At 43.3% G+C, this 27,366-nt stretch overlaps 1 protein-coding gene across 1 annotated transcript; it reads left to right on the top strand.

Moving 5' to 3' along the window:
- Window positions 1-518: 518 nt before the first annotated feature.
- On the top strand, window positions 519-23,827 carry UFM1 (ubiquitin fold modifier 1). The gene is made up of 6 exons (XM_065406167.1): window positions 519-586; window positions 679-735; window positions 4,531-4,588; window positions 13,858-13,897; window positions 14,332-14,364; window positions 22,563-23,827. Coding segments are annotated over exons 1-6 (258 nt in total). The 5' UTR covers window positions 519-584; the 3' UTR covers window positions 22,631-23,827.
- Window positions 23,828-27,366: the final 3,539 nt, after the last annotated feature.

Here is a 27,366-nt window from a genome sequence, read left to right as displayed (position 1 = left end):
ACTCAACCCCACGGCCAATTACACCCAGGCGTCACCGCCCACAGGAGACAGACCCTTGTGCGCCACAGGCCGAGAACAGGCCCCGAGTGGCCCCGGGCCCCGCCATGGCGGAGAAAGACTGAGACGCGCCCACAGCTGTCCCGGGCAAGTGACTCACACCCACAGGGAGGCGAAACCCCGCCCCAAGGTCCCCGCCAGCCTGGGAAAGTCCTTCCCGACCCCTCCGGGCGGCTCCTGCCGGTTCCCCGCCCCCCGTGGCCTTGTCCCCAGTCTCGGTATTTGCGCGGGCCCAGCAGCACAGGCCCCCTGAGCCACCACGGGAGCCGGAGAGGAGCCAGGCCCCGCCTCGCCTCCCAGCGGCAGGACCCAGGGTAGCTGCCCCGCCGCTGCCTGACGAGGACCCGCCCCTTGGCCCCGCCCCCGCCGGCGCAGGGTCTCGCTTGCTCCGTGGCGGTTTTGTTCCGGCGGCGGCCGGGCAGCTCGGGCGGGGCGGAAGCGGAGGCGAAGGACCCCTCGGCCGGCCAGCGCAGCGGCGGCTGACGTGTGCCTAGGGGCGGCGGCGGTTCCTGGGCCCGGACCGGATCATGTGAGTGACACGGACACTCTCCCCCCTCCCCTACCCACCCGCGGCCTCGCCCTGCCCCGCCGGCTCTAACGCTCTGTCCTCTGTCTCCCCAGGTCGAAAGTCACCTTTAAAATCACGCTGACGTCGGACCCGCGGCTGCCTTACAAAGTGTGAGTGACAACTCCCCTCCGCCGCCTCATGCCTTGTGCGCATGCGCTGCCACATCCATCCTCTCCCGCACCCACTGCGCGCCCTCCCAGGGGCACCACTGACTGCACGGGCACTGCCCCCCCACCCCACACACCCTGTGCCCCAGCCGCCCCGCCCCTGGGCACTGTCCTCTACACCAGTCTCCTCCTGCTACCAACCCCCCATTAATCCCCCAACTTCCCCACCCCTAGGCACTGACCCCTGCATGCCAGCCCCCCTACCCTGCCCATGGGCATTGCCCCCCCTCACCAGCCCCCTGCCACCAACCTCCCTGCTACCAACCCCTGTGCCTTGTCCATGGGCACTACCCCACACCAGTCCTGCAATCACCCTGACGATGACAGGTACTGCCTCCCCACACCAGCCCCTCCCACACCAAAGGCCACTGCTCCCTCACACGAGCCCCCTTGCCATTGACCCTCCCCGCTCATGGGTATTGCCCCTCACCCCCCCCCCCCCCAACTCCTGCTGCTCTGCCCATGGACGCTATGCCCCCTTTCACCGCCCTGCCCACAGACACTGATCTGCCCCTGCCCACTGATACTGTGTGTAACCCTCCCTGAGCTGTGCCCCAAACCCACCTGTCTTGCCTACAGACACTGCCCCTGAACCCATGAGCGCTGCTCCCTCCCACAGACTTCTCTGTCCACGCAGACACTGCCTCATGCCCATAGTCACAGAGTTTAAGGATAGAAGAGACAATCAGATCATGTAGTCTGATCTCCTCCTCATAGGTCACCAATACCACACACTAAACCCAGCAACTGAAATTAGATCAAAGTATTGCAGCCCACAGGAGACTAGACTGGTATATGCCACAGGCAGAGAACAGGAGGGACTGAACTGCACTGATGCCAAAGGGCCCTGCAAAGGCAGAAAATTGATTGAGATATACCCAGGTAATCTCGGTAAGTGACCCGAACCCCATGCTGCACAGGAATGTGAAAACTCCCTAGGTTCACTGATCTGGGGCGAAAATATTTTCCCAACCCCATATATGGTAGTCAGTTCGACCCTGAGCATGTGAACAAGAACAAGTGAGCAAAGCACATGAAAGTGAGTGCTCATGCCGCTTCAGCTTCCTTTTCTTTCCATGTGGGTATTGCCCCATGCTTTTAGCTTCATTTTCATTCCACGTGGGCACTGCTCCTCATCTGCTGCTTCTTCTGTGGTTACTGCCCCACACTGACTCTTCTTCTTGTGAACACTGCTCACCTAGCATGGCAAGATGAAGGTGACAGGATGAGATTAAAATTAGTTAATGTATTACTCTATAGAAAAGTCTAAAATAAATGATGCAGTCTATTACTCCTAGTCCTGTACTCTATACTAAAGATAGGGGCAAATGCAGTGATTTACAGCAATTTATAGGAAGTACAATATAATCTGGAAATTTACAGCTCGTATTTGGGCAAAATTTGGTGACACAGTGGGAGATTGATGAACCTCTTCCACATAAACTATTCCCAAAGAGCCTCTTGGCATTGTGTGGAATTCATTTTTTTAACATACATTTTTCTGTAATTTTGGTTTCAAGAACATTAGTTTCAAGTGTAGCACGGATAGAAATGGTATTCTTGTGGAGCTTGTTTGTTACATAGTTATTTTAATTGATGTTTTTGTGTAGTTTACTACGGCCATGTTCACACGACACAGTTTTGTCGACATAAGGCAGATGATGCTAAACTAACTACGGAGGTGTACACACTGCAGTGCTCCTGCCACTTTAACTTGCCTGCTACGCCTACATAATAAAACCACCTCGAGGAGAGACGTAAAGCTTAGATTAACACAGTGTCAGTGTAAACACTGTGTTGCTTACGTCACCATAAATGGCCTCCAGGAGGCATCCCACCGTGACCGCTCTAGTCATCGTTTTGAAATCCGCTTCCCTTCAGCCAGGTACACAGGTGAACATTCCTCCCCTGTTAAAGCCCTGGGAAGTTTTGAACTTGCTCTTCCTGTTTGCTCAGTGTGGAGAGCTCTCATAGCAATTGCCCCGATTAGCATGCTAGCATGCCAGCTCCACGCAGCAAACACACTCCTGCCTGGAGGTGGTGGATCTCCTGGGTCTGTGGGGAGAGGAGGCTGTGCAGGCACAGCTCCAATCCAGCTGCAGGAACTTGCTTGGGGCATGGAGGGGAATGGGGAAGGGCTATGATAGGGGGGACACAGCAGTGCTGTGTAATACTCAAAGAGCTGAGGCGGACATAGCAGAAGACCTGGGAGGCAAATAGTCACCTCTGGTGCAGAGCCGCAGACATGTTGCTTCTATAAGGAGGTGGCTGGAGTCAGGGTGGTGGTGAATAGCACTCCTCCTCTCCCGTTGAGCTCCTCTTATAGCCTTGTGTTCATAACGCACAGTGCAATACTGAAGAGCAGTGCAGGTTCCATGCTTTCTGACACAGATGGCTGGCTCATAGGTTACCAGGGCAGTTGAACAGCAGCTGGAAATCTAATAGGATGCCCATGGAATGATGGGTTTGTGAAACCTGCGTCACGTGATGCTGAACTTGCCTCCATGAGGCATTGCAAACTCTTCCCAAAACACCCTGTGGCCAACAGCACAGTGAGATAGCTACCCTCGATGTACTGCTTTCTGCGTCAATGTAAGAGCTGCTACTATGAATGTGCTCCGCTGACACAAGGAGCATAGTGTGGACATGCAACAGCGATTTAATTACAGCAGTGGCTGTACATTGACTTAACCTTGTAGTGTAGACATAGCCTAAGTAATAATAATTCATATATGGTCTAAAATGAGTGGTATTCCTTATAACTAGGTAAAGTTTTAAAATGTGCAGAATGAGGGTGTGGTTCAATGATACTTGGTTCTGATCTGGCTGAATTTAAATTGTTTTATTACTGTCACCTGGACAGTACTTTACCGATGCACAAAAGGGGAGCTCTTATCTTCCACATCATGCTGATGTGTTTTTTATAGATGGTATACAGCTTTATACTGTTCCTGATCTATTTATCTAGGTATCATCACTGTGGGCTGGAATGACACACAGGACTTCTCATTAATCTGTATGATGTAGCACTGAGGCCAGGTCTACACTACAAACTTACATGGGTATAATCACATCATTCAGGGATGTGAAAAATGCACACCTCTCAGCAATATAGTTATACCGACCTAAACCCCAGTGTAGACAGTGCCCTTCCGTCGACATAGCTACTGCCTCTTGAGGAGGTGGATTAACTATGCCAACAGGAGAAGCTCTTCCGTCAGTGTAGTAGCATCTTCACTAAAGCCCTGAGTTCGTAACTGTGGCCATATTGCTCATCGTGTTGGTACCACAATATGGTTTTTGAGGTCTTATCATTAAATCAGTGGTACTACTCATGGTGTTAAACACCATCCTCCATAGTAAGTGTTTGCAAGATCAGACTGTTGGTAGGGGAAAGTTGAATATGTAATCTCACACACTCAAAAAGGTATGGAGACTAGATACTGGGAAGTCTTCCACAATTCTTATGTGGTAGACATGTTGACATCACTTCTTCTGGAATGCCTGTAATAATGTATTTAAAAATAAAAACTTCAGTTATTTTTTTGCAATGTACCAGTCTTCTTTCAGTGTTTTAGGCCCTGCTCTAGCAGAGCATATAAGTACATGCTTAACTTAAACTGCAGGAGTACTCCCATTGATTTCAGTGAAATTATAATCAATAACTTTAGGACCATTGGAACTGGTCTCTAATTTGGTCTAGAAATCATGTTTTCTATTAACTTTTCTTTGTTTCAGGTTAAGTGTACCTGAAAATACACCTTTCACAGCCGTCTTGAAGTTTGCTGCAGAAGAAGTAAGTTTTGAATTGTGACAATGTTTACATCATTAACCAAAGAGTTAAATTACAAGACTCATGTACATTTTTGTGTGAAATTATAGATGGCTGGGGCAAGAATGAGTCATGTTGGAAGTTTGCTTTTATTGAAAAAGCTAATTGGAATTTCATCAAGGCAGTTACATAGTTATTCTTTTTTAAAGTAATAAAAAATATCTGATCCATACTTATAGCATGGGTGTAAAATGTGTGTGTGTGTGATTTAAAAATATATAGAGATAGAAAATAGGAAGTAAACATTAAGTTAATGAAAGAGAGAAACCTGGAAAGCAGTAATGCTGAAATTCTGGTAGTGATTGTGGACAACAAAATGTTGGCTTTTTTGCTATAACACATTTAACTTGTTTTGGGCTGCATCTGAGGAAGTGCCGCATCACAGTTCAGTGGGGAAATGGTGTATCTCTACTTGGCTTTGGTGAATCTACACCTGGAATATTATGATATTTTGAACATTTTCTTGTTCAAGGGAAAGTGATAGTTTGGAGGGATTTCAGAGAAAGTAAAAATGACGAAGGGGCTGGAGGGATAAAAGAAAGAGCAAGAGAAATGTGTATAAATTGCTAAGTGATGACTAAGGTGGAGGCATAGCTTATAAATATTTGAAGGGTATAAATTACAAGGAGTAGTGAAGAAGGATGGTCCAGAGGTTAGGGTGTCAGGTTGAGATTTGGGAGACTTCCTGTGTGATTTCGAGCAAGTTACTGATGGCTTGCCATTGTAGGCAAGTTTATACCAGTATAAAGTAAGATGTGAATTTAGGCTGTGTCTACACTGCCACTTTCAGTGCTAAAACTTTAGTCATTCAGGGGCGTGAAAAAACACTCCCCTGAGCGACAAAAGATTTAGGGCTGAAAAACGCCAGTATGGATAGTGCTTTATCGCCGGGAGTTGCGCTCCCAGCAATAAAGCTACCACCCCTCATTCGGGGTGGTTATTTTTTATTTCTGGGAGAGCTCTCCCCCTTAGACTTTGGGCTGGTCCACACTGGGGCGGGGATCGATCTAGGAAACGCAACTTCAGCTACGAGAATAGCGTAGCTGAAGTCGACGTTTCCTAGATCAAACTAAGTTTACTTACTGCGGGTCCACGCGGCGCAGGCAAGCTCCCCCGTCGACAGCACTTCCTCCTCTCGGCGAGCAGGAGTTCCGCAGTCGACGGGGGAGCGCTTCTGGGATCGATTTATCACGTCCAGATGAGACGCGATAAATTGATCCCAGAAGATCGATCTCTACCCGCCGAATCGGGCGGGTAGTGTGGACCTACCCTAATATACCCTTAGACTAATATAGTTATACCAGTATAACTCCCTGTGTGGACACTCTTAACTATACTGATATAATTATACCAGTATAACTGGTAAAACATTCCTGTGTAGTCAAACCCTTATTCTCTCTCTGTTAAATGGCTAAAAATAACAGTATGGCTGCAGTGGCTCAGGCTAGCTGCTCAAGTACAATCCCACTTTACTCCTTGGAAAATGTACTAGAAGAAATAATAGTGTATTGGCAGAGGGAATGGACTTGATGACATAGGACGTTCCATATTAGAAAGGGTTTGCCAGTATAGCTGTTCAGGCAGATCCTCTTACTGGAGATGCAGTTTGCACCAGCAAAGAGTGCTTTTGCCAGTATAGCTTATACCAATTCCCCAAACAAAATAAGCTATACTGGCAATACGACTTTTTTGATGGTATAACTGCATCCAAAAAGTGTAGACCAGACTTTTATAGGTCTTTTCCATTTCTAAGGCTTTCATGTACCTCGCAGCCCATGCTTTAAAAACAGCCATGTTAGGAAAGGATTAGTTATTAAAACAGTCCCATTAAACAAGATACAGTTTCAACTAGTGTGTATTTATGTACTTTGGATCATGCCTTTTGAAATCAATGGGAGTCTTTCTGTTGACATCAGTGGGCTTTGAATCATCCCCTTTGTGTAGGTTTACAACCTAAAGGGATAATTATAGCTGTTTTCAGGAGGCTTAGTGGGAAAATGAAGAACAATTGTTGTAGTGGGCTCTTGTACCCCACATATCATTAGTGTTCAGTTATATAAATCCACTTAGCGCGCGCACAAAAAAACATTTTATTTTTAAAAGATAGGTTATGATATTTTTATAGGGTTTTTTTGGAGGCCACCTATAATACAATATGACAATATTTAGCTCTTTCACACGCTGGTACAAGGATCTGTTATGGGGAGGAGGAAATAGTGAAATGATCACTTTTCAAAATACTGCATTGTCTTTGGTTGTTATTATTTATAATATTTATTTGTACTACAGTAGGGCCAACGAGCTCTAGTCATGAACACAAGACCCCAGTGTGCTAAGTGCTATACAAACATAGAATAAAAAGACTTTGCTTCCTTGCTTATTAGCTACATTCTTTGGGGAAGGGGAGAGGTGTAATTTAATTTTTAATTCAGACCACAGGTACTGCATGTATTTGGCATTGAAAAGAACAAGACCTGGTTTCTGGCTTTATAAATGGACTATACTCCTTGAACCACTTAGTTTAATGTTAACTCAGTCATTTGAATAGATGAATCATTCATTTACTGTGGAGGGAATTTTTAAAGATAACATACAGAATATCTCGTAGCCCCTCAGAATAAACATGCTAGTGCTCTTTTAGAATGTAAAAAAAGCATTGTTTACGTGTTTCTAGAGGTAGAGAAGTAAATGATTTCTAAATTATGTTTTTACTTGGGCATGCCATCTGAAATATGTAGATATTTTGTTCAGTTTATTAAGATGTTATAAATTATTAAATATGGTATGAATAGGTTTCATATGAGTAATGTTTTTAATACTATACCTTTTAATATTATTACCCCTTTTGACTGAGCTGTTAGCCGAATTTGGGGTGTTGCAGGTAGGAGGAGAAATTGATGGCAGAGACAGGTATTTTCTTTGATGCAAGCTTGTTTGTTTACAAAAAGTATACATAAAGTCCTGTTTTCCTGAATACAATAGGAATCAAACAGCAGGAGACAGTTTCTTTACTTGCACTTCCATACCTGCCTTGCCACCAGCACTCTGTGCCCTGATAGTTTTCTTTCTTAGCTTTCTATCAGGGCCACATTACCAGCACTTCTGTTACTTTTGGCTTTCTTGCTGCTTCGGTCTCTGTCCTACTTCTCACTCTCGCATGTGCACATACACACACACATGCCCTTAAACAATGCCCAGCTGAGCCCCGGTCCACATAGTTCATGTTCCTTAGTAGCTTGGATGTGCCTTTGTTTTGGCTGGAGACATGGGCCTGTGTTTAGGGTGGAGTCAGCTTCATTCAGCCACCTGATTACAATATCTTCTTCGTATTTATCCTGAATATACAGCAGATGATTATGCCTGACCCATAACAACAATGTTTAACTCAGCCTATAGCAATATGATTTTTTTTTTTGGTATAACTCTGTGAAGCAAGTATTTAAACCATGATTTAACCATTCTTTTTATACCTAAGCATTATTTTGCCACAAATATTGCAAAGAATACAAATGTGGACATTTCTACAATAGACATGGTATTTGCTTGCAAAAAGCATAAGTCCAGCAAAATTGGATGGCTTTTTCTATAATATCAGATATGATCTTCACATTATTTACCCACATCAGTTTGAAATATAGGCATTCCCGCAAAAAGGTCTTGATCTGGCTCCCGCTTCTTTTCACGGAGTAGGATCAATCCCCAAATCCGTATTACGGACATAAAAACTCTGTTAAAAACAAGTTACATAGTCAAGCACTCAAACGTTAGAAACTGCTTGTGCAACCTTAATTTAGCCCCCCTGTGCATTATGATACAGTTTTTCATTACATGATCACATACTATTTTTTCCACAGGACCCCTCCCTCATTCAATGCACATCTCCTGTTCTGGAGATGAACCTGGGCAGTGTAGTAAAGGAGGCTGCTGTCTGTAGGATCCCTGCCTCATTTGTTGCAGAAGTTGAAAAGTAATGAACAACACAGGGAGCTGGATGAAGAGAAAGGATGGTTTCATGGTTAAGGCAGCTGGATTCTATCCCTGCTTCTGCGACAGAGTTCCTGTGTGATGCTACCATGCAAGACACTTGAGACCAAACCTTTCAGAGGTGGTCACTAATTATGTGTTTCTTAGGCCAGGTCTACACTACCGCGGTAGTTCGACAGCTGGCATTCGAACTTCCGGGTTTGATTTATCGCGTCTGGTCTGGACGCGATATATCGATCCCGGAAGCGCTCGCCGTCAACTGCGGTACTCCAGCTCGGCGAGAGGAGTACCGCGGAGTCGACGGGGAGCCTGCCTGCCGCGTGTGGACCGTGTCTGAACCGCGGTAAGTTCGAACTAAGGTATGTCGACTTCAGCTACGTTATTCACGTAGCTGAAGTTGCGTACCTTAGTTCGAATTTGGGGGTTAGTGTAGACCAGGCCTTATTTTCTGCATGCCCAACTTGAGATCTTGCGCCTGTTTTACAAAAATGCTGATCGCTCACAACTGCAGTTGGAAGTCCAGGAGAGCTGTACTTGAATATATAAAGTGATATAAAAAGTTAAATACTTTCAAAAATCAAGTCCTAGGCATCTCAGCTTGGGCACCCAAAATTGGTGGGTACTTTTTACCTTACTGTCTCTGTGCCTCAGCTCCCCATCTGTAAAATGGAGATAATTCCACTCTGTCGCCTCACAGGGGTGTTTGTGAAGATAAATTAATTTTATGAAGCACTCGTATATGAGAGTGATGAGGAACATAGAAAAATTCATGCAGATATCTTCAGAGCAGGGTTTGAATATTGTGTGTTTAATGAGGTCTATGGCCACACCTTACATAAAAAAAGATTAATACATAGTATTGTATAGCTGTTCATCCAGTGCATTGAATGAGACAGGGATCTGATGGTAAAAAGAGTATGTGATCATGTAATTAAAGGCTGTGTAGTAATGCATATGCACACGGGGGCTCAATTAAGGTTACACTGGAAACTTTAATTGAGGCATTTCCTAACTGTTAAGTGTGTGACTTTGCAATCTGAATGTTTTTTTAGTATAGTTTTTGTGGGTGTGTGTAACTTCCTATCTTTTTAAACAAGCAAACTGAACAAACATAAATTCCAGCATGTGGCATCATATGGACACTCAATGATTCATCAACCGGATTGAATCCTATAGATCCACCATGCAAATCTCTGCCACCTGAGCTAACAAAGTAACAGATAGTAGTAGTCAATTGTCATCCTCTGTGTGGGCCAGCAGTAAATGGGGATGAGACACTTTGCCAATAGGTTTCACACATACTTTCAGACAGCAGAGGACTGTTGGGATAGGAACCTTGGGTTCCATTTCAAGCTCTGGAGGGGAGTGTGCTCTAGTGGGAACAGACTCTTCTTGTTTCCCCAACGTGATCCCTTATACCCCTGCCCCTCCCGCTCCAACCTGTCCCTATCCTGTCTTTTCCCCATCCCTGGCTCATTGTCCCAGTCCCTCTTCTCTTGCTTGTCCAGTCCGTCTCTACTCCTCAGGCTTCTCATTCAAGTTCCAGCTTCCTTGTCCAGTTGGTTCTAATCTACCCCTCGGGTCTTGCTATCCCAGTTCCAAATTTCCCCTCCCAACATCCAGTCCCATTCTCCTTGCCAAGTCAGTCCCAGTCCAGCCCCAACCTCCCCATCCGATCTGTCTGTCTCCTCTCTCCTTCCACTGGCTCCCAGTTCTAGTCTCCGTCCTTGCATTCTTCATCCAATCCCAGTCTCTCACCTTCTCCCTAGTTCCTTTCCCAGTATCCCCCGCTGTCTTATCCCAGTCTCTTTGCCCAGAAAATCCAAGTTCTTTCCTCATAACCCATCTCCTTGTCAGATGTGTCTCCCCTTCCCCCAACACACACACTCTGGTTCCTAGATCCAGCCTCCTTGTTCAGCTTCCCTCCTCCCCCCACTTCCTCATCTCGTGTTATCTCAGTGTCTTCGCACCCTTGTCCGAATCTCCTCTTTTCTCTCCCCAAGTCTGCCTTGTGTCTGCTCTGCTTTTGAATTTGGCAGTTTCCACCTTCTTACTGGCTGAGTTCCAACAGAGGTGTCGCTGAGAGCACAGGACAGACTGGCTTCTTGCTCTCAATTCCAGTGCCAAACCACACTGCAGCCTCTAGCAGCCATTACAGGGAAAGTCCGGCTTCTCCTCTGTAGCCTTGGGCTGGAAGGAAGCATGTTCAGTCATTCACTGGAGATGGTGCATATACCGACCAGTCTTATAGGAGATGTGAGAAGATGGATGCTCAGTTGCTCTTTGGGGATAGTCAACAGTATCCTTTCCGTTACATACAGTTGGTGCATGAATTCAGGGGTTCCTTGGAACATTAGCAAATAATGAGTAACATTGGGAGCCCTATAAGCACTGATTACTGCTGCTTTCCCCTTTCATCCCATATATTATAGACTTAGGCCATGTCTACACTACCACTTATGTCGGCAAAACTTATGTCGCTCAGGGGTGTGAAGAAAACACCTCCCTTAGCGACATAAGTTTTGTGGCATAAGTGATAGTGTGCACAGCGCTATGTTGGTGGGAGAGCTTCTCCCGCCAACATAGCTACCATTGCTCATTGAGGTGGTTTTATTATGTTGACGGGAGAGCTATAGAATCATAGGGTTAGAAGGGACCGCAAGGGTCATGTAGTTCTGCATCTTGGCAAGGGGTTAGATTTGTTGTGTCTAAACCATCCAAGAATGATGGTTATCCAGCCTACTTTTGAAAACATTCAGTGAAGGAGCTTCCATGACCTCCCTAAACAGTCTGTTCCATTGTCCTGCTGTTCTTACAGTTTGGAAGTTTTTTCTGAAATTTAATCTAAATCTGCTCTGCTGTAGCTTGAACTCATTGTCACTTGTCCTGCCTTCTGTGGCAAGAGAGAACAACTTTTATTATGGCAGCCTTTCAACTATTTCAAGACCGCTGTCATGTCCCCCTCTTAATCTCCTCTTTTCCAAACTAAACATACCCAGTTCCTCCAGCCTTTGCTCATATGGCTTGCATTCCATCCTTTTGATCATCTTTATCACTTGCCTCTGGATCCTTTCCAGTTTCTCCATATCCTTTCTATACATAGGTGACCAAAATTGGACACAGTACTCCAGCTGAGGCCTAACCAGCGCCAAGTAGAGCAGTACTGTCACTTCCCGTGACTTACATGCAATGCCTCTGTAACAGCATCGCATTATTGGCTCATGTTGTGGTTGTGATCCACCACAACTTCCAGATCCTTCACAGCAGTGCTGCTACCAAACCGGTTATCCCCTATTCTGTATTTGTGCATTTGATTTTTCTTTTCTAATTGAGGCACCTTACATTTGTCTTTGTTGAATTTCATTTTGTTGTCTATAGCCCAGTTCCCCCATTTATCAAAATCCCTTTGAATTTGAGCTCTATCCTGCAAAGTGTTCGCAGCCCTTCCTCCACCCCCCCCCCCCCCCAGCTTTGTGTCATCTGCCAATTTGAACAGGATGCTCTCTATTCCTACATCTAGGTCATTAATAAAGATGTTAAATAACTCTGGACCCAGAACAGATCCCTGTGGAATCCCTCTTGAGACCTCCTTCCAATCTGACATCATTCCATTCATAGCTTCTCTTTGTTTGTGGTTGTTTAACTAGTTATATATCCACTTAATGGCAGTTCCTCTGAGCCCACATTTCTCCAGCTTACTTATTAGGCTGTCATGTGGGACTGTGTCAAAAGTTTCCTTCTCCAGTTTTCTGGGACCTCTCCAGTCATTGATGCATTTGCAAATATTGTTGTCTATGTTTACCTAAATTTTAAATGTTGACCAGGACTCAGATTAAAAAAAGAAAAGGGGGCTTGAATCAATGTGACTTTCTCTGGTAACAGTAACCCTTTGTCCACACCTACTATTTTCTCCTGTACCTGATGTTAAGCATGATATGCGGAAGACCATTTGAGTCCAGAAACAGAGCATACTGGGTCAGATCTTTCAAAGATTTAAGCTTGTGAGTAACTTTATGGACCTGTGTGTTTATAAGATCGGGATGTTAGATTGGAAGCTCTTTGAGGCAAGAACTATATTTTACTATATCTTTGTACAGCACCTAGCACAATGAGGTCCAGCTCTGGCTGGGACCTATGGACAGACTGTCACATAAAAATAATATCGTAGTCCATCAAAATTCATAACTATTTTCACTGTATTACCTTAATATAGCAAAATCAAGTAACCTGAAGTGAGTGTTTCAATCCAAGAGAAAGACTTTTTGAAAGACTTACTGAAAATATGGTCAGAAGTGCAGAGTAGAGACTATTTTCTATCTGGCCAGCTGTGACTTTTTTTTTTTTTTTTTTTTTTTTAAAGGAGTTAGCAGTTTATGAAACGGTTGTAAATTCCCCCACATAAATTGTCCCTGTAACAGACCATCCCTGCCCAGCCCCAAGTCAAGCCAAGCAGGAACTCTGCATTGTGATTCTGCTCATTGTGATCTTAGTAAATGTTACTAAATATGCACACAAGTGATTTTACAGTTGCTCATGCACTGAAAAACACCATAGCTCTCAACACCAGGACTGTGTATGTGTCAGATTTCAGACTTCAGCCGTTTTTGCTATAGCCATGTCTTTAAAAAAAAAAAAAAAATCACCCTTACGCAAAGACCAAGGCTCCAGTCCTCCAAATGCTTATGCACACGCTTAACTTTGTGCCCATGAATGCTATTTGAGTAAATTCCATGAGATTGTTTATGTACATAAGTGTTTGAAGACTTTATTTGGCCATTTTTATTCCAGAAGGTTCTGGCATCTGTATTTGATCAATTTAAATGAAAGCAAATTATAAAACAAAATTGCATATTTATTCCAGAAATGTATGCAATTGAGTAGTTACTCATTTTCATCAACGTTTTTGGTGCTGCTCCTTACCGTATTATCAGAATTATTTTTTTCTGAACTCTTCAATTAGCATAATTTTGACATTATTTCCAGATATTTTTTCCAGATGATTAGATCTAATCAACTGTTTTAACACTGTGTACTTTATGTTCCATATAACCTCTTAGTGAATAATAAGCTTTGATTATAAACAATTATTTTGATAGTTCTATAAAATCTGAAGAGATTTTTTTTCCATAATTATTCTTCATACAGGCCTAAGCAGCTGAAATTACAACAGAGTTTAAATGTTCACTGTAGTATTTTCCACTTTGTTGTCTGTCTTTAAAATTAATTTGTCATACTTTTGTTTCATTTAGTTCAAAGTTCCTGCAGCAACAAGTGCTATTATAACAAATGGTAAGAAAATAGTTTTTATATTGTTGATTCAGTTAAGCTGAATTCCAGAAAAGCATAAACAGGTTTTCTCTATAATCTAACCAGCATACAAACTGATGAGCATCAAAAGTAATACCTCACTGTTATACATAATGCTGGTGCATGGGGTTTTGCCATGAATATTTTATTGCTATTTGAGAGGTTTTAGTCTACAGCATATCTTGTGGTTTACTATGCTGAAATTTTTATCATCAGCTATAAGTAATAAAGCTGACTAGCAATACTTTTTGGCAATAGGAAATTAATAAAGATTGATGTTTAATAATTATTACAGTATATTGTTTAGAACCTTGAATATTTTGCATTCATTTTAATGTTGTAAGTTTACACTACTAAATACTTGGATCTGTTTTTGTTTTAGCCCCCAACATTAATAACTTTTTTTTTTAACTTAGATGGAATAGGAATAAACCCTGCACAGACAGCGGGTAAGTACTTATTTGTAAAGTCCAATTAAGAAAAAACTGAATTATTTTTTATTCAGTTACGATGCACCACAGTGAATGACTTATGTTCTCATCTAGTTTATCCAAGTTTTAACAGCTTTTCAAGGGACCCAGAAGTACTAAACAAGGCTGAAAACTGTATCCAAAGCCTCATGTCAAACATCATTAAGATGACATAATTATTGCTCAATATTTTGTTTATTTAGATCTGTGAAACAACAGTAAGCGCCTAGCTAATATTCCAGGGCCCTCTCATAAATACTTAATATGATAAAGAAAAAGAAATAGCAACCCCATAATATATAATACTAAATAACCATGCAGGGAAAAAACCTTAACTTCCTCTGTACATCACCCAGCAATATTTACTACTACTGCAGCCTTTCTAAAAAGATTTAGCAGTGTGCCCTGAAGGTCAACTGATTAAAGCTACTTTGGACTGGGTGAGAGAAACATTCCAAAGGAAAGGGATCTCTCACAGATTGCCCTGCCAGCAGTCCCCTCTCACTCAGATCGAGGGGGACCCAGTTCAAGAACCTCTTCTGATCTCAACTGTGGCAATGTGCCACAGAGAGAGGTGGTCTCTCAAATAGGAAAGTTTGAAGTCATCTTAAAATCAGTATCTTAAACTGCACCCAGAAATACACAGGCAGCCAGTGCAGATGTTGGAGCCCTGATTGAGTATGCTCATGGAAAGACTCTGTTTACAAAGTAGGCTGTTGCATTCTGCCCTAGCTTACCTTCCAAATAAATTTAAAGTGTAACCTTAAGAGAACATTGCAGTAGTCTAGTCTTCAAGTGACAAAGGCACAAAATATGTTGTCAAGGTCCACTTTGAAAAGAAATGGTCACAACCTTATAGCCAGACACAAATGATAAAAGTGGTCTTAGCTACTGCTGAACAGTGATCATCCAATGATAATTAGGAATCTAACAAGACTCCTATGTTGCAGATATGAGCAACAATTGGTGGACACACACCTTCAGTAGGTGGAATGTATGTGACTTTTGCCATATCTTCTGATTGCTTTCCCCAGCCTACCAATATCATCTCCTTCTTATCTGGATTGAGCCTCAGACAGATCTAACTCATCTGTGCCCCATTCTCCACCAAACATTGTGGCAGACACACAACCACTCTGTTGGGATCAAAAGAGAGAGAAAAATGAAGCTGGGTGTTTTCAACACATTGGAGATACAGCAACTCTTTCTTTCCCACTAAGGCCCAGTCCCACAAAAGATTTAAGCACCTTGCTGAATCAGGGTCTAATCCACTAACATCCTCATATACACACTGAATGAGAGGGAGGAGAGATTAATAAGACTGGGACTTTTCAGCTTGGAAAATCAACAACTAAGGTGGAATATGATAAAGGTCTATAAAGTCATGACTGGTGTGGAGAAAGTAAATAAGGAAATGTTATTTACTCCTTACTACACCAAATGAAATTAATAGGCAGCAGGTTTAAAACAAAAGGTAGCATTTCTTCACACAACACACTGTCACCTAGTGGAACTCTTTGCCAGAGGATGTTGTGAAGGCCCAGACTATAGCAGAGTTTAAAAAAAAAAAAAACCTAGATCAATTCATGGAGGATAGGTCCATCAGTGGCTATTAGCCGAGATGAGCAGGGATGCAGCCCTATGCTCTGAGTGTCCCTAGCCTCTGTTTGCCAGAAGCTGGGAATGGGCGACAGCATGGATCAGTTGATTACCTGTTCTGTTCATTCCCTCTGGGGCACCTGGCATTGGCCATTGTCGGAAAACAGGATACTGAGCTAGATGGACCTTTGGTCTGACCCAGTATGGCTGTTCTTATGAGAACAAGATAGCATCTTACAGAATCTAAGGCAGATGATAAATCTAATAATGCAGTATGGATACTCAAACTTCATCCATCACCACTAGAAAGTCATCTCGCAATGTTACAAGAGCAATAACATAATTGATAAGGGTCAAATAAATCAGAGGCATTTAGGTACCGAGAGTTCTCACCATAATCTTCTCATGATTCTTAGCTGCAAAAGGAAGATTAGACACAGGGTGATTGGAAGCCAGATTGTCAGCGTCAGGTGATGGTTTCTTAAATATGCATCGATGCTGCTAAGCAATGCTGGCACATTGCCCTTCTGAAATTGTTGAAACTCTTCACCAGCACTAGGCTCGGCACATTCACTCATAGTTAGTCCCCCATGCTTCAGTTGTGATGGGTCATACGTTAACCTAGATGACTTATGACAAAGCTGGTTATCAATAGACATGGCATCATGTACTACACCTGGGGGAATTCTATGCCACTGTGCATGCACAGAATGTATTTCCCACGCAGATTTCTTTGCTTCCCCACAGAAAAATGACTTTCTGATGGGGAAGCAAAGGGAAGCCACAAGAGCAGTTATGTGACCCTCCCCAGCAGTATGTTTCTGGTGCCAAGGGCAGCCGGCAGGGAGATAAATCACTGTGGTGCAGGAGGCAGGACTGGGGAAGACCCGGCTCCCTACCCTGTGCCTGACTCAGCTATTAGTCCTGGCTGGGCTCGGGAGGACGGGACTTCCTCTTGCTTTGCACGGCATCTGGGACTGGGTCAGACCCACCCCCAGATTTCTCCCCCAACCACAGGAAGCTCTGCAAACTCTCCCCCTCCTCCTGCTTCCTGCACTCATCGCTCCTCAGCTGCAGAGGGAGGGATCCCTGTACAGGGAGCAGCTCCCCCATCCATCCAATCCCCATGCATCCAGACCCTCTCGTACCCAGACCCTCCTACCGATCCTCACTCCCCTGCACTCAGAACCCCCCCGATGAGCCCCACTCTCCCTGCATCTGGACCACCCCAATGAGACACCCGCACCCTGATCCCCACCCCACCGAGCCCCAATCAGCTGCACCTGGATTCCCACCACACTGAGCCACATTCCTCCAGCATCTGGACCCCCCCCGAACCCCCCCCCGAGCTCTATACCCCCACATCCAGACACACACACACACCCGAGCCCCAATCACTTCACCTGGAGCCACCCTGCAGAGTTCCATTACCATTGCACCCAGAACCCCCAACAAGCCCCTGTACATCCAGATTCCTCCCGCACCTGGATCCCCCACTAAGCCGCCCGCACCCAGATTACCCCACACAGAACCCTCTCAACCCATACCTGGAACCCCTCACACTAAGCCCCTCCACACTTGGATCCTGCGTTGCTGAGCCTGCCTGCCCACACCTGGTGCACCTGCACGGAGGCGGTATGTTTCTGGGGCAGGCCCAGTCCTTGTGCTGTGTCACGGTTGGGTGCAGCCTCACCGCTGAGTCCGGGGTGGGGGGGCTGCAGGGTGATCTCCCACCTCTGTGCATCCCGTGGCCTGTGCTCCCCAGTGCCATGCCCAAGCCTCTACATTTATTTGACACAAAAAATTGCAGAATTTTAAAATATTTTGCACTGAATTTTTTAATTTTTTAGTGCAGGATTTTAAATGTTTTGGCTCAGAATGCCCTCAGGAGTAATCATGTACATACCTATTTACCGATATGCAAGAACTAGTGTTTTTGATATTTTCATTTAAAATGCTTTTAGTGCTTTAAAATCTCATTTGATAGAGCAATTGTTTCAGTCTACAAAAACCTCAGAACGTGAGGATCTATTGGAAAAAATGTAATGTTATCCCTGTGGATCTCAGGCATTCCATGAGAAGACACAGTCCTTCCATGCTGTTCCCTTATCTCCCAACCCCAACAACAGTAATGTTATACTGCCAAAATATAATCTCTCCTCCATCCCACACATTGACTCTGCTACCTCCATTTTGGGAGGGGGAGGTAAAAGGTGCAGAGCAGGAGTTAAAGCGATCCAACCAGCATTAACTCCCATACAGATTTCCATTTGGAAGACTCTGGTTTGGGGGCAAGCATGCCGTACCTTTTTGAAGAAAACACTGTTGCATTAATGGTAGAGGCAGGAAGGGAGGGGCAGGTGTGAGTGATGTGTGCCTGGGGGCAAATGTGGGCCTGTTTAAATAACATTTGTACATTTTTTGTCGGGTGCATAGTGGCACCAAGTACATTTCATCCAGATTAGCAGGTGTAGTCCTCAGGGTATCAGATTCATTGTTCAAGCCCTAATGTGTTTTGTATATAATCTGCTTTATCTTCATGTCTCCTTGGCTTTGTGAGTAGCAGAAAATAATACAATAGCCATATAAAATCTTTCGGCTTTTTTGTGCTTCAGCAATATATACTCCTGGCAAACCTCTTAAAAGTATATGCTTGTGGCAGGACACTCCAAGTGCGTGGATCTGCCAGCCCTCGTTAGGCTGGACAAATAGAATATTTTAAATCACAGCCACTGTGCCTAAAGTGTCCCTTAGTTTTAGCTTCAAGGGAAAATGGTAAATTTTGCTCCACTGTAGTGATAACTTGGACAAGTGTTAGAGACTTTGATCTGTCATAAAAGCAAGTACTTAGCAGAAGTGATGTTGAGGCTTCTGGGAGAGAACTTGTAACAGGCATATTTTCACACATAAGTACCAAGGGATAAGTGCCTTAGATATTTGTCACATGTAGGTAGATTTTTGGGGGGATAGAGTTGAAATTTCTACAGGAAATATTCCCTAAATATTAGATATTTTTACTTAAAACTGCTTTCTCTTCCTTAAAAGCCTGTCACTACCAGCAGTATAGGCCTGCGATCCATTTAAATAGTGGTTAAGGTTATACAGAAGCTAGGTTTTGTTTGCTCAGTCATACTAGTACTTCTCAGGGCTTGTCTACTCTACCGTGCGGGGTTGATTTAAGAATAGCGTAGCTGAAGTCGACGTACTTAGATCTACTTAGTGCTGTGTCTTCACTGCGGTAAGCTGACAGCTGGCGCTCTCCCGTCGACTCCGCTTGCGCTTCTCGTTCTGGTGGAGTACCAGAGTCGACGGGAGAGCGCTCAGTGGTTGATTTATCGCGTCTACTAGACGCGATAAATCGACCCCCACTGGATCAATCGCTGCCCGGCGATCCTGCAGGTAGTGTAGACAAGCCCTCAGTGTACTTGTGTTTTTTGTATTATCATTGGATTGGAACAGCTACCTAAGGATTGGACAGTGCTTCCAAAAAGATGGGCTTACTCTCACCCCTTGTTTTTCAGTGTTCTCTGTCTTCCTTTCATTTCCTGTGTGGTCTCATCTCTTCACTACCGCCACCCTTTATGTCCCTTTATCAGTTACTCCCCCTCCACTCTCATTTTACTTTCTCTCTCATGTTATCTCATCTCCTTTCCACCTCCAACCTTGTGGTGGTGTTCTGTGTCATTCCCTGTCCAACCATTATTCTCTCTGTTTTATTCTCTTGCCCTACTTTGGTTTTCCTGATGCTTTGTTCCAACCTGTCCTGGTGTATGTGTGAGTATTAAAGTGAAATTTACTAAATTCCTTATCTCTGAAGTGTACTGTCTGCAGGATCTTAAGATATTGGAAAGTGGTCTTCATTTTGCTGCCCGCACAATACAACTGAAAGAGAGAAGGAGAAGGAAGGAATTAAGGAGGAGGAAAAGAGACAAGCAAAAATAGTATAGAATTTTCTGTTTTCAGAGGCAGAGATGAGGAACCACTGACAGGGCTAGAAGATACATTTTTAGTATAATACATAAAAGTAGAGGAGCGCAACTGTGTTTTCTCTTCAATGTCCTGCTCAGGAAAGAGATTAAAAAGTATTGCTGCAGAGATGTAGAGAGATGATTCTTATAAACTTATAACCACTGTAATATATATTTCTTAAGGATCCACTAGATTTCTTTCTTCGTTTCATTTACAGTTTGAGCTGGTCATAATTTTTTAAAATAAAAAAAATGGAAAAAGTTTTGACTAAATTTTCACATTCTCCTCCCCCGACCCCCACCAACCAAATATAGAACTGGTCAAAATATTTGGAAAAAGGGCAACATTTCAATATTGACCTCTTTGCCCACCTTTTTTCCACTCCCCCACCCCCCAACATTTTTCATAGCTCTATTTATGAACCAGGAAATCAAGATGACTTATTTCTTTTTAATTTTTGTTTTTAGATGTATATTTTAATCGCCGTCTCTAACAGACAATTTGGTTGACATTCACATTTGAGATTAAACATCCAATCAAGAAAGCTTTATTCATTTGAGGCTTTATTCCCTGATATGCAAATACCTGTGAACAGTAGTAACATATATAAGATATGTTGACAACCGGGTAGCAAATTTTGAAGGAAATCTGAGTTTAATGATGTTTGGCTGATTTGAGGTTTGTAGAGCACAGAATGGGTAACATTTAAGTTAATTTAGGGCTATGTTTTGACATTACAAACTCCCCAGTGTAAGAAACAGGAGTCTGGAGGAGTTGAAAATCTACTTTACAGCCTCCTGGCTGCTCCAGATTAGCCTAAACTGTATCAAGTCTATACCCAGTGCTGTGGAATCTCCCTGATGTACAGCACCACCAAGGTTCATTTGGGTGTGTGGGAAAGAGCAGAGCCAAGATTCCACCCACTCTGCCTTCCCCCCCCCTTCTGTGTACCTCTAGGAAAGGGTGGAAGTAGCAACTCTGCTGAACCTGCTTCTCCCTCCATGTTGCTTCCCATGATGTGGGTAGCTGGTACAGAGTTTAAGGGCACCTTGTGCCCCTGTACCTCCACCAAGAGATGTGTGTCTGTATATAAATTCATAGTAAGATCACCTTAGGCTTGGAGAACTTTAAAAACCAGTAAGAAGACTCAATTAATTAGACACCTGTGAAAAAAGTTCTTGAAAACACAAGCTAATGAGTGAGGAGCTGACTTTTCCTGCTTCAATCTTATTCAAGCAAGATAGTACATTTATATTCAAAGACACAAAATATGTTGAGATAGTTAAGGTTGAGAGTATGTATCAGTGATGGTTAGGGTTGCCAGGTGTCCAATTTTTGACTGGAACACCCAGTCGAAAAGGGATCCTGATGGTTCCGATCTGCACCGCTGAGCAGGCCTTTAAAAATCCGGTTGGCGTGGGGCTGGCGGGCTCCCTACTCGGCTCCGTGTGGCTCCCAGGAAGCAGTCGGCATGCCCTTCCAGCTCCTAGGCATAAGGGTGGCCATGGGGGCTCCGCATGCTGCCCCCACCCCGAGCGCCGGCTCTGCAGTTCCCATTGGCTGGGAACCTGCCCCAGCCCTGAGCCCCCTCCTTGATCTTGCACCCCAAACCCCATCCCGCATCCCTGCACCAGCCCTGATTCCCCCCCTCCCCCCCCGCACCCAAACTCCCTCACAGAGTCCGCACTCCCTCCCGTGCCCCACCCCCCTGCCCCAGCTCAGAACTCCTTCCTGCACCCAAATTCCCTCCCGGATCCCCTACCCCCTCCCACACTCCAGTCCCCAGCCCATAGTCCCCTTCCGCATAGCAACCCCCACCTGGAGCCCTCACACACACCCCGTACTCCAACTCCCTGCCCCAGCCAGGTGCCCCCTCCCGCACCTTGAACCTCTCATTTCTGCCCCTACCCCAGAACCCACACCCCCAGACGGAGCCCCTCTCCACTCCCGCACCCTAACCCTCTGCCCCAGCCCAGTGAAAAATGCATGAGTGAGTGAGGGTGGGGGAGAGCGAGCAATGGAGGGAGGGAGGGGATGGAGTGAGCTGGAGCGGGGCAGAACAAGGGTGTTCGGTTTTGAGCACTTTGTTTAATTTTTTTGACAGCCAGCTAGTCTATGCAACTTGATCCAGACTGTTAAAAACTCACTACCGTGCACAATATATGGGATGAACAAAACACATATAGCAGGCTGTACATAATGCTGGGAGGCCTTGAAAGCATATTGTATTTGCAATATCTTTGCTTTTTATTCTTTCCTTGAATTTTTGTTGATGTCATGTTTAAAATCATGGTGAAACTATTAATTTATATTGTTAACTAATGAGCTTAATATGTAACCTTGTGCCTGGCTTTTTTGTTTAAATTGTGAAGTGTTCATTAGACTGTGCATACATGAGAGGAACTGGAAAATATGTTACAAAGCATACAGTCAGTTTCTCATGCATGAGAGAAATTTCGACTATGTAATTGAAAACTGAAACATGATGATCTTATTGTTCCTAAGATCATACTTACACTTTTTGGTAACTGATTTCCTTGAAGAGCTCTTATTGATAACACATAGCTGTATTTAACCTATAGGTGACCAACTTTCTCTTTTTTGTTTAGGAAATGTTTTCCTAAAGCATGGTTCAGAACTACGGATTATTCCCAGAGATCGTGTTGGGAGCTGTTAATATCTACTGAGTGGTTTTGGAATAAGTGAAATCACCATGCTAAAGAGTAAATGGTCATATTTATTTGGATTTCTACAGTACAACTAATGAATCAGTCTGTTTTAAAATTACTTACAATGACTACCTGGGATTTAAAAATTAATTAAAAGCAGAGTTTTCATTTTCTTTCCCTGTTAGCATTTAGCAAATCATAAGCTAGCCTGGCCCTTCATCTACTAACAGAAGGATGGTCTGATGTAATGCTATATTCTTGAAAGCAGGATGGACCTCTTTCTTTTTAGTAACAGAACCTCTTAGGAAATGTTATTGAAAACAAAAGGGCAAACCTTGTCAGTAGAAACATACAATTGTGATTGATAGATTAATAACAGAATCCTGAATTTAGAAGTTCATTTTGTGGAAGGAGAAGCTGTATTTGATTTTTAGAAAAGGAGACCATTAGGAGAAAATTCTTTCCTACTGAAAGCTAAAAAACATTAGTCTAACCCCTGAATTATGTATAATGTACATTGTCAAACTCAAAGAAACAATTTTCCTCACAGTTAAAATTTTCAGTCCAAATAGAAGGGGTATCTTGAAAACTTCAGACTCTTTTGTTACTGAAGTATGTAGAGAACTTCTAAGAAATGTAAATACTTGGCTATAATCATAAGGTACTGGAAAATTTTTAATTAAAGAAAAATAAATGTACTTTTGTTAAATCTTCATTTGAGCTTCATTGGTCAAACTAGCTTTTACAAATTTTCACTGATACTGGATTTAACATTAAATAAAGTGCCCTCAACTGAAAGGTGTTGTAAAATCACAAATCATGGGAATCCCATGCGCTGTATGATAGGGATTTATCAGTTGAATACTACATTCCTTTATCAGCAAACATATTTATTTGAGGAAAACGTCTTAGTTTGTTGCTACTGTATGTTACTTGGGAAACAGTGGTGGAATCACTTGCATGTTTGTATGTTCAGAAATTAAGCATTTTGTTTATAAATTGTCTGAAGTTAAATTGTTACATCAACCATGGACCTACACTGGAGAAACCAGTATGTCTTGTTTTGACACACAATGATATACTGTAGTTTCAAGATAGTATGCATTTTGCCAAACAAATCATCATTGCGTTTTATCTGTCCTCATACATTTAATTTATTGAGGTTACAAAAAATTGAACAATAAACGATAATACTTCATAAAAACAAGTATTTGTCATGTATGACTTTATCTCATTCAGAAAACAAACCCAGAGGGGACTCAGAAAGGTGTGATGGTGGCTAATGCTATGCACAGGCCCATGAGTCCCCTTCTTAGTGGAGATGAAGAAATGTGCATGTGGAGGCCCCCCACGTGTTCACATGTGAAGGAGGCATACAGGCTCCTGCATTTTTCAGCTCTGTCTGAACTGCTTGTATTTTGGTTTCCCTTTAGCAGAGTAAACAGTGTCCTGGAAGGAGGGGAGGGAGAAAAGAAAGAGTTGAAGCAGCCTGTGTTCGTTCATCATTTTCCTAATTAGATTGTGGTAATAAATTAGAAATTGTGCCCTTACACCTTTTAATCAATATACTCTGAAATTCATTATAATCGGAGTGATCCCTATTACAATAAATGTTATGGTATGTTGATTTAAAGGGCAAAGTGCATAATTTCTATTAATCCGTTGCCACGATATAATTAAAATGAACAGAATTAATTGCTTCTAATTTTTGTCCTCAGGACTGTTTGGCTGGATAGCTGAAAACCACTTGCCATCAGAGCATAAAAAACAAACATATGGCGTTTCTCTAATCAAGAAGTTTTCTTGTCTGTACAAAGTGCAATACATCTTAAAGCCTATCAGATTCTAAGGTCACTTGAAAATCTTCAAATACACTCAAGTAATACCTTGACTATTTCAATAAGCAGATTTGACATATTTCAAATTGTAAGTAAGAAAATTGAGTAAATACTGTGAAAAGGATCTCAGCAACTTGAAACAATGAATGATCACTTAGTATTGCATGTGTGTATTCTTGCAGTACATTTTTTTAAACCTGGGCATAACTCTCCTCACCATTAAAGCAAATGATGTGTTTGCTTCAGTAGTAAAAGACTTGTTGAACTCTTTGTGGGTGTGCAATCTGATCTGATGTGATTTTCCATTTTGTTATGATGAGCATTCATAGTTGAGGTGAGATTTTCAAAGGAGCTCTGTATAGAGCTCAGCATCCACAGGGGTGCGCACTTTTGGAATCTGGCTACTTATGGAAGTTGAACTCTTCATAAAATCTGGCTCTGATTGTGAGTGTTGAGCTCTTTTTGAAAATCTGCCCCTTAGGGTCTGATCCAAAGCTTACTGAAGTACTCTCCTTGACTTTAGTATGTGTTAGATCACTCCTTTGGTGAACAGACACATGAAGCCAATTCTTGGGCTGGTTTGTGCATTGAGTAGGTCTCAAATATTCTGGCAACTAATTTTTCAATGTAAAAAGTGTGATTTGTCACCAAAAAAAAAAAAAAAAAAAAAAAGTCAGTATTTGCATGTAAGAGCCAGTGTTATAATCCATGAAAACCTCTCCACCAAAGATGTCAAAGAGCTTTGGTCAGTCCTTAGATTTGTAAATTGATGCAGAAAATGTATTCCTAGGGCACATACATTACTAAAGCTCTTATCAAAGAAATTTGCTTGGGAGTGAACTGCACAGAGACTGGTAGATTATGGGAGAATTGAGCAATTCTAATCTGCTGTTAAAATTACTGTCAGTAGTATCTCACTTGCTATTGCCAGAAGTGCTGTCTTCACTGTTTCTACCTCTGTTATTAATATTCCCAAGCCACAGAGTTGAACCATAACAACAGGCTTATTCAGGCTTTGGAAAGCAAAAGACTTTGGGGGGGGAGGGGGTAGTTATCCTCTTGTGACTGAAAAATCACTGTAAAAATTGGTGATGACAGCTCCCAGTGTTGGATGTTTTCTCAGAGGAAAGACACAGATTTTTAACACCTGCTTCAGTGTTTAACCTCTGCTAGTACAAAGGATACAAGATGCAGTCAGGGTGAAAGGAGGAATGCTGTTGGTGTGACTAAAGACTGGCAGTGGCCATCGAAGATTATGGATGCTGCAGCCCTTCATATGGCAGTTTGTAGGGTGAACAACTTAATGAGCAAGATGAAACAAAATCCTTGAATCAGCCTAATGTTACTGTTGCGATCACATTTCAACAATCCTGTCTTTAGTTACATGCTCCATCTGGGTGAAATTCACCCATAAGAACAGCCATACTGGGTCAGACCATGGGTCCTTCTAGCCCAGTATCGTGTCTTTTGACAGTGGCCAATACCAGATACTTCAGAGGGAATGAACAGAACAGGTAATCATCAAGTGATCTATTCCCTGTCACCCAATCCCTGATTCTGGCAAGCAGAGGCTAGGGACACCATCCCTGTCCATCCTGGCTAATAGCCATTGATGGACCCATCCTCCATGAACTTATCTAGTTCTTTTTTGTACCCTGTTATAGTCTTGGCCTTCACAGAAATCCTCTGTCAAAGAGTTCCCCGTGGGGGGGGGGGGACGGGGGGGGAAGCACAAGCCCTATATCCTATATTTCATGGATTTAAGTAGGATTTAAGTTGTCCATAGTCTTTATACTAGTGCTCTATAAAACAATAAATTTCATTCACTGCTTCCACCAACTCCCAGGAGGCTGGAACAGCAAGAAGCAGATATGTTCGTTCTATTTGCAGGAAGCTGGGAATGATCAACGGGGATGGATCACTTGATTACTTGTTCTGTTCGTTCGCTCTGAAGCATCTGGCATTGGCCACTGTCAGAAGACAGGATACTGGGCTAGATGGACCTTTGGTCTGACCCAGTATGGCCTTTCTTATGTTTATAGTATTCAAGTACTGTCCTACCTACCCACCTAGTGTTGGATCTGCTTGTATGTTTAGTGTAGCAGGGCATATGAAGCTCCCACGGTCCAGTTTGAAGCCAAAATAATAAGAGGATCTTATTTTGCATGCCATTTCTTCATCGTATAGCTATATTTGAGCTCCCCCCTTTCAATTTGTTTGCTGTAGTTTTAACAACAGACAGCAGTTGCCAAATTTTACAATTGAATTTGTCATTTAAAATTATTTTTAATTTATTTCCATCTGCAAGCAAGCAATACACTCAAGTATCAGAGAGAGGAGCTACATTCCTTTTACTGCATTTCTTCTCTGTATATTATTTACTTTTTCTACCTTCAGTGACTAAAAGGTCCCTGTAAAGCAATGTGAAAAACCCCAAATACACATGAACATTCAAGATACAAGTACAAATAGTAGACCTCCTGCATAATGCTGTTCATTACTAGAGAGCAAATTCTGTTCCCAATGCCAAGTGAGAATAACTGGTCTGGGTGTTGCAGATCTCCCGGCAGGACCAAGGGACAAATCCTCTTGCTCTGGGTTTGGAAAGACAGCAGAGTTGCTCTGTAACCACTGCTCCAGCCTTAGAGCAGGATCCATTTCATGTGGATAAGTAGCTTAGAGATTCACACAACAGTAGATCCACAGACAGGGCCGGCTCTAGGATTTTTGCGGCCCAAAGCAAAAACAATTTTGGCCGCCCCCCCCCGTTCTTTAATTACCCCACCCCTGGCCCCGCCTCAACTCTGCCCCTTCCCCAAATCCCCAGCCCTGCCTCCTCCCCCCAGGCTCTCAAGCCTAGGAGGGAGGGAGGGGGAGACTCCGAGTGGCCGCTTCTCCCCCTCCCT

This window comes from Emys orbicularis, chromosome 1, assembly GCF_028017835.1.
Source record: "Emys orbicularis isolate rEmyOrb1 chromosome 1, rEmyOrb1.hap1, whole genome shotgun sequence".
NCBI classification, from domain to species: domain Eukaryota; kingdom Metazoa; phylum Chordata; order Testudines; family Emydidae; genus Emys; species Emys orbicularis.
Note: the sequence above shows the minus strand (reverse complement) of the source record. Positions and strands in the feature narration are given on the sequence as shown.

What these genes read in the sequence shown, in the direction of transcription:
- UFM1 (XM_065406167.1), top strand. An exon ending in CCGCGGCTGCCTTACAAAGT is followed by an intron (nt 736 to 4,530) that starts GTGAGTGACAAC and finishes TCTTTGTTTCAG; the next exon opens with GTTAAGTGTACCTGAAAATA. An exon ending in TGAAGTTTGCTGCAGAAGAA is followed by an intron (nt 4,589 to 13,857) that starts GTAAGTTTTGAA and finishes TGTTTCATTTAG; the next exon opens with TTCAAAGTTCCTGCAGCAAC.